We start from the raw sequence: 7,546 nt of genomic DNA on the forward strand, positions 1-7,546 counted from the left end.
TTACGTGTGCAGTGCTTCGCGTTGACCCGCGTGTTGCCGATCCATCCTTGTCGGTATCGGACGATCACTCACCATGGTGGAAGACATATCGTGAGTCCATCCGTTGAAGTGTTTGCACCGTTTCTTACACGACATAGTTTTGAACCGCGCCTTATAAAAGGTTGATCTTCCTAAATGTACAAGCAGTTATGGTTTCTAGAACTCCTACAGACATCGAAGTACATGACCTTGGACCTTCGACAAAGGTTTTGAGACTGACCCTGAAAGTCGTCGTTGGCGGCGTTGTCCGTTCGTATCGTACGATCAGCGTTAAGCCCGATGATATCCCGAGGTGGTTGGTCAATCTTAACTTGTGAGTCTGTACATTCACAGGAGCGATGCCATCATATGAATCCTACACAAGGGACAATATAGACATGTCAACGGAGGTTAAGCTGATACTTTATAAGCGTCACCCGTTTTGGCTCGAGGTCTTAGGGTCTACTGAGAAGACGATTTCAGACTTTTCCGAAGAAGAGAACGATTGTGAGTTCGTTTTCAACACGATCGTAATGCGACTAACTCTCCGGATCCTCAGATAAAACATTTCCAATTTACCACGATAACTCCACATCACCGACTATAGCATCCTTCAGGATATCCTACTCTGACGACATCCGCCTAGTCTCCGTTAAAACCATGATGAAGGATCTTCGAGAGGTACTTGCGATGAATGACCGGTGACTTTATATTGCTGAGAGCTGACATTAACCAGGTCAATTTTGTCGCCAACGTTGCCTGGGGTTTCTTGTCAAAGGGAATCGACGTAAGTCATTCCTCGTGAAGAGCATTCGGAGTGTTCTAAGTCGACGCAGGTATTGAGGAAGAACGAGGAGTCGAACAAAGTCGTCGTCGATCTCTACAAAGTCATGTTTTCTGCGTATGTTTCGGCGAGCCGTGCGGAAGAGAAAGAGAATGCCGAAATCATACGTTCTTGTCGTCAAGCCCTCATCAGGCAAACAATTGAATGCACCCTTTTCATCGAGGGCTACGCGAGGAAAATTACTGTGGGTGCGTATAATAAAACTGTTATCTGAACTTTTAATGTAATTATCTCTTTAGAGCATCCCTTGAGTGCTCAGCTTTTGGACAAGGCAGTGAAATTTCGAGAAGGATTCATGGCCATGGATAATCTGTTCCAATCTACCATTACAAAGGAAGTTGAGGTCGTCACCCTGGGCGTGCAGGTGCCGATTAACCGACTTAGTATGTCATTTGGTTGACCCTGGACGTAAGCTGACCATTCATTTACAAGGTTTAGTCGGGCTACAGCTGATTGCTCATCTTCAAGTATACCCTCAGCTCATTCCCAAGTCGACATGCTTGCGAGGGACGCGTGGGCAGACCATCAATGCTATCATGGCCTGGATCGCAGAGTGCAGCGGCGGCGTCTTATGGGTTAATGGCGTATCTGGGTCAGGAAAGAGTTCGCTGATGGGTACCTTGCGTGAGCTTGCCAGTGATGCGAGCGGGCGGAACCGCCTTGGTGCCTTCATTCGCTACGATCGCATAGAATCTCCAGACTCGTCGAAACTGATTTCCAGTATTGCCTACTTCCTTGGAATGTCTGATGACCGGATCGGCACGGCCATTTCGCTAGTAACCCACAGTAGCCCATTCCTCGCGTCTTCTGAGAAAGAGCGATTCGAACTGCTGATCGAGCAGCCGTTGCAGAGTGTACCAGTCTTGGCTGATGAAGGGCCACTGGTTGTTATCATCGATGGATTGGATGAATGTAACCCGTCAGATGAACTGCTCGCTGTTCTCGCAAACGGATTTGGATCAAGACTTCCTTTCATGCGAATGGTCATTGCGAGCCGTCCTCTAGAAAGCATAGTCCGGGCATTTTCCCACTCCGGTATAACACCGATCACATTAGACACGTCGTCGGAGGCGACTCGTCGTGACATTCGAAATTACATCGATCATCAGCTCTCTTCCATATTCGCTGATCAGGAAGCGCGCCATGCACCGGATACCTTGCAGAAGATGTGCGAAGCGCTGATTGCAGTTGAAGGGCTTAGTAAACGGGCAAACGGCTCTTTCGTCTGGGCAGTAACTGCGTGCAGATTCATACGCGAATTTCCAACTATAACTAGACTTCAAACGCTCCTGGGTCTGGAAATCCCCACCGATTGTACAGATTCCATCGCGAATCTCTACAAAGCTATACTGTCTTCGATCGTGGCAGAATCTAATGAAGACAAGGACATCATCAGGCGCTGTATCTGCACAGTGTTAGGCGCCATCATGATTCCGAGAAGATCTGGAGGGATGACTGCTGAAATTCTTGACGCTCTCGTACTTGTACCCGGCGACCCGCCAGCATACCTTATCCTGGCGGATCTGCGTGCTGTCGTTGAAATGTCGTTGGATGGCTTTGCCAGGTTTTTCGATATGTCTTTTTACGACTTCCTACGGGACCGGGACCAATGTGGTGAAGAATGGTATATCGACGTGGAGGAGCGGAAAAAGATCTTTTATGAACGTTCGTCCGTAATGTTAAGGGGGTAAACTACCACATGAAGCATTTACTCTTGCTCTTCGATGCGTGCATGTGACCAATAAACCTGTTCCATCTCTCTGATGTCACCGGTATTGTGTTGCGTTCATCGGACAAAGAAGTTTTTTAAATGCGGTTAGTTAGTAGTTACTCTCGTGGATTCTTGTTGCTATCAGACAGACAGTTGATATATCTCTTGGGCCAGGAATGGTAGAGACGCTTAGGTCAAGGTAGCTGTTGATAGGACAATAAACGAAGGCCTCTCGGTCACCGGTCATATCAAAGATCTTACGATATCACTGAGCCGGAAGCAGCGTGGTCAGTGTTCTGCCATCACTTCTATTTATGTCATCAACAGTGTGTTCAACTCGGACGATCACCGCATGTTGGGAAGGTGGGAAGTCTTGTTGCCCCAGGACGACAACCACTGAATATCGAATCCCATGCCTTACGACGAGAGGTGTTCTTTCTACTTTTTTTTGAATCGTCATTTCCGTATCTAATGCTAGTCAGTGACAGTGACAAGTTTCATATCATCGAAGGCGCGTCCCTAATTATAGTGGAAATCCTATTTCGCTTATTGTCTCTCATAAACAGATGTGGAGCTGAAATGGATCTTGTTCACGGATGTTACCCGCGTTTACTTGATGCTCACAACCGGTGATAAATTCGTCTATAAGACCGACACTGTTAGATTTCTCTCCCCCCCTTCGGGGTCAAAAGCAAGCTGGTCCCCCAGGATGCCGCTGTACGTGGAGGTGAAAAACAGGAGTACTCGTCTGATATCGTTTCATGTGCAGAGGTCCACTCAGTCCATCGACAATGGTTGTCTTGAAGCTCTACACTCCTCGTAAATTTCCGCTGCTGTTCCATAGGCTTCTTGGTAGCGCAGAGATACCAATTACCGAGATATTCGATGAGAACAGAGACGGTATGTTCGTGATCAATGAATCTGATATCCAGGCGCAAACGTTGAAACCACATGTTTGTAGATGAACCGCTCTTGCTCTTCGGTCCGACCTCAGTGCGCCCAATGCCGACAGTATCGCTAAAAATAGCTTACTCGTCAGATCAAGAAAAGGTCGCAAAACTGATTGTTAAAGACGCTAAGAAGCCCAAAGAGCGCGTTAATAGACATAGCGCTCTTCTTAATGGTGTGAGTGCTGTCAAAAAGATGATAGACATACTAACAGAGGTGCGTACAAAACACTTTAATAAAATTATGATATCACTAAAATCCATCCCTCCGGAAACTAGGCTCACCCTGCCGCAAAGGTGGCTTGGAGTATCATTTCTATGGGGATCGATGTAAGTTCCATTCTGTAACGATCCGGTGGCATAATATTCCTCCCGTGAAGACTAATATATTTCGTAGATATTGAGATATCAGATTGATATGGACCAGCTCGTTGTCGATCTCCATGCGATTATGCTACAGGCTTATGAACAGGCCAGTAACAATGAAGTCCTACTCCATATCAACAATCTCCGCCCAATCTACAACGCGCTCTTTGAGCAGACAATTCAATGCGCTAAGTTCATCGAAAGCTATGCCAAGAAAAGTTTCACAGGTATATCTGGGCCTCCTTCTCTCTACTTGTTTGACCCTATACATTATCTAGGGCGAATAATCAACAGAAATATATCAGGCGACATCAAAAGAATACAACAGAAATTCGACGACCTTATCAAGGAACTCCATCTAGAAATCTCAAAGGAAGCCTTCGTCGCCGAATTGGCTGAACATAAACATCAGCGTAGGTGGTGCATAATATTGCTCGGAATTAGAAACTGATGACAACTTCAGAAATCAAGACAACTCTTCGCATGCTGGAACCGCCCATGGCAGTAAAATTTGGTCCGAAGTCGACATGCTTACAAGGCACGCGTCTGCGAGTCATCGAGGAAGTAATGACTTGGATCGAGAGATGCGATGGGGGCACACTCTGGTGCAAAGGCATGGCTGGAACGGGCAAGAGTTCCCTTATGGGTACCTTATACGAACAGCTTGTGATCCGTTCTGGCAGTCGCAGTCGCCTTGGTGCCTTCATTCGCTGCGACGGAAAAGAGTTCGCAAACGCATCCAAGCTCATAACCACCATCGCATACTCGCTTTGTATATTTGATGATGATGTCGCGAGCGCTATTTCCCATGCTGTTCAAAAGTTCCGTTGGGTTTCAGCGGCGGTCCCACCATCATCTATACGAAATCAGTTCCGAGTCCTTCTTCAGGAGCCATTGGGATCGGTCTCCGATGCATTGAAAGAGCATCCCGTAGTGGTTATCATAGATGCCTTGGACGAATGTTCGGAGATTTCGAGAGATATGCTTGGAATTCTAGCGGAGGGCTTTGGGTCCATGCTGCCCTTTATGCGGCTCATTGTATCGAGCCGGCCTATCGAAAGCATCACTCGAGTATTTCAGACACAAAAGACTATGGCCGTGATTACCTTGGACACCTCGTCAGAGGACGTGATTCGAGATATACGACTCTACGTTGACGTCCAACTTAACGCTATATACAAGGATCCACTGCTGAAAAATGATGCTGGGGCATTCCAGAACATATGCGAATCACAAAGTGCTGTGGAATTGCTCAGTGAAAGAGCGAACGGCTTGTTTATATGGGCTGTCACTGTTTGCAGTTTCCTGGCCGAATTTCCCTGTGAATCTCGACTTCGAGGACTCTTGAATGCTGAAACCTCCCAGATCACATTGTATTCCTTGACAGCTTTGTATCGGACAGCTCTTCGCGTCATGGTTTCAGATAAACTTGAGAAGGATAAGGACATCAGATGCTGCATTCGTGGTGTGCTAGGGGCTCTTGTAGTTGTGCCTGGTCAAATCACCATTCAGATGCTGGACGATTTGGTTTTCTTGCCCGGAGATCCTTCCGCAGAGGTGGTGTTAGCCAAGTTGGGGAGTATTATTCGTGTTTCTCCCCAGGGGAAGCTTCAAGTTATTCATCAGTCTCTCTACGATTTTCTAACAGACGAGACACAGTGCGGAGAAGAGTGGCGTATTGATGTGGAGGAGCAGAGAAGAAAGCTTTTGCATGCGATCAAGAACTTGCCAAATACCTCGCAAGGAGGAAGCGACTATGCGCGGCTTCATCGCGAACTATCACAGGGGACTTTTTAAGATGATCCTTGAAGGGATGGATGCAAGATTTCAGGCAGACAGTCGGCCCGTTGCCTAAACCGACCATCATCGGATGTACGAGAAGTATTATGTCTACAATAGAATCACCACATTTTCTTCCATCCTCTGCTGTGCTCTTTGCTTGTTCGAATATGAAACATGCACACTGGTTCATCAAAGCATGAGCTTTCCCACTCCTTGATAAGGGCATGTGTAAGGTCTATTTGGACCATCCGATCGTCACCGCTTAAGTTTGAAGGAAGTAAGAAACCCGCAGGAATGTCTGGATCAAGACGATACACTTGTTTCACACAGTAAATGGGCCTCTCACTCACACTCTGCAGAGAGAACTTAAATATATCCACATTTTACTTGTCCAACTTCACAAGTCAATGCAATATGTATAGGTGCTATCCAATTACCCTGAAATCACAGACTCACAGTCGATCTTTTGCTCTCCCACAATGCGATATTCCTCCTTTTGGAAATATCCTGAAATTAAACAGTCTAGGAAACAAAGCCAAGATGTGACAATTTGTTGAGATCATGAAAATTTGTGTGTTTTTGTGGTGGTATGCAGTATATGGAGTGGAAGGAGGTTGCTGGCTGACCTCAATGCTAATATCCTTCTCCAAGTCCAAGGGCTTGTCTGAATCCTCCACTTGATACCCTTCCTGACCCTTCAGCAGTTTCTTCCAAAGCTGCCACTCTCTCTGGCATTCCCACACATTGTAGAAGTCCTGTCAGGCCTGAAGGAAGTTGTTTCAAGCCAATATCTGCTCACACAACCCAGTGACTCCAATAGTGCTGACCCAGAAAGCCTTGTTGAGGATCTCATAAGAATCCTCCATCTCTATTGGCATATTGTCAGCCAATGTTCCAAGCCTTTCTGCCTTGGGACATATCCCTGTCCAACCTCTCATTCACCATTGCTTGCAAGACATTCATAGAGATGTTTTCAGTTTTATGAAGTTCCAACCTTGATGCTTCAAACTCCTTCTGAACAGACACCAGAATAAAATCCATAAAATATTTGATCTTGTTCTCAGAATGGAAGTCATCCACCAAGTCATCCACCCAACTTCTGATGGCTTCCACCTTGTCCTCAGGGCATGTCAGCCTGTCCAAAATTTGTTGCAACAGCCTCAACATTATGTTGGAGTCAGCAGCATCATCCCCTCTGTTGAAAGTACATCTGGCCTTCTTGACACAGCACCATTGGCATGTCTGGAGGATACCACATATGAAGCAGTGGATCTTGTCAGTCTGATATTTATCACATCATTCCAACTCACAAGTCAGTAAGAAACCAGAGCCAGGAAAAGACTCACTATCACCATCACACTCCTTGTCATCAGCCTGGAATTCAAGCTCTATATTTAATCTCTTGGAGCCCAATGGCTCTGGATAGACAAATGCCAGAGCTCATTGGACTCTGACTCAGAATTAGCTATCTCCAGTATATAAGCCATATACAATTATAGTAAATACTCAGTTTGAATATCAACTTGGTTTAGCCAATACTTTGTCTTCACCTCTCATTGTCTTATGTCCAAAGGATTCCACTCTGTTTGGATTATCTTAATCCATCACCACTCCACTCTCTCTGTGAACTCTGCTCTGTATCCAAACCCTTTGGGCTTTGACTCAAGGGTGACATTGCTAATAGCTTTGCCAAACCCACATATTCTGCTGGTTTCCATGTTTGCAATCCAAATCCATCCATCAGCATATTCCTAACAGGTTGTCCAATCTGATACCATTCAGAGGCAAATCCAAGAATCTGCCTATTAATGTTAGGCTCAAGCTGCATGTGATCAACTAGCACATGGTAAGCTAACATGGCTTTATGTTTGAGCCTTC

General features: G+C 46.0%; 3 protein-coding genes across 3 annotated transcripts; all 3 read left to right on the forward strand.

The window, feature by feature from the left end:
* Window positions 1-33: 33 nt before the first annotated feature.
* BT62DRAFT_574802 (uncharacterized protein) lies at window positions 34-1,136 on the forward strand. Its single transcript, XM_043181448.1, has 7 exons — window positions 34-90; window positions 138-160; window positions 211-352; window positions 404-525; window positions 578-699; window positions 755-1,050; window positions 1,102-1,136. The coding sequence occupies exons 1-6, from the start codon at window positions 74-76 to the stop codon at window positions 821-823; spliced, it is 495 nt and encodes a 164-aa protein (XP_043034142.1). The 5' UTR covers window positions 34-73; the 3' UTR covers window positions 824-1,050; window positions 1,102-1,136.
* Window positions 962-2,618, forward strand: BT62DRAFT_574791 (uncharacterized protein). Its single transcript, XM_043181447.1, has 2 exons — window positions 962-1,050; window positions 1,102-2,618. Exon 2 carries the CDS (start codon window positions 1,399-1,401, stop codon window positions 2,551-2,553), a length of 1,155 nt encoding a protein of 384 aa, XP_043034143.1. The 5' UTR covers window positions 962-1,050; window positions 1,102-1,398; the 3' UTR covers window positions 2,554-2,618.
* Window positions 2,619-2,898: 280 nt separating this feature from the next.
* BT62DRAFT_937791 (uncharacterized protein) lies at window positions 2,899-5,849 on the forward strand. Its single transcript, XM_043187400.1, has 9 exons — window positions 2,899-3,002; window positions 3,056-3,084; window positions 3,140-3,290; window positions 3,343-3,473; window positions 3,535-3,737; window positions 3,800-3,850; window positions 3,918-4,113; window positions 4,165-4,299; window positions 4,350-5,849. Exons 1-9 carry the CDS (start codon window positions 2,986-2,988, stop codon window positions 5,681-5,683), a joined length of 2,247 nt encoding a protein of 748 aa, XP_043034144.1. The 5' UTR covers window positions 2,899-2,985; the 3' UTR covers window positions 5,684-5,849.
* Window positions 5,850-7,546: the final 1,697 nt, after the last annotated feature.

This window comes from Guyanagaster necrorhizus, assembly GCF_019112545.1.
Source record: "Guyanagaster necrorhizus MCA 3950 unplaced genomic scaffold BT62scaffold_46, whole genome shotgun sequence".
NCBI classification, from domain to species: Eukaryota; Fungi; Basidiomycota; class Agaricomycetes; order Agaricales; family Physalacriaceae; genus Guyanagaster; species Guyanagaster necrorhizus.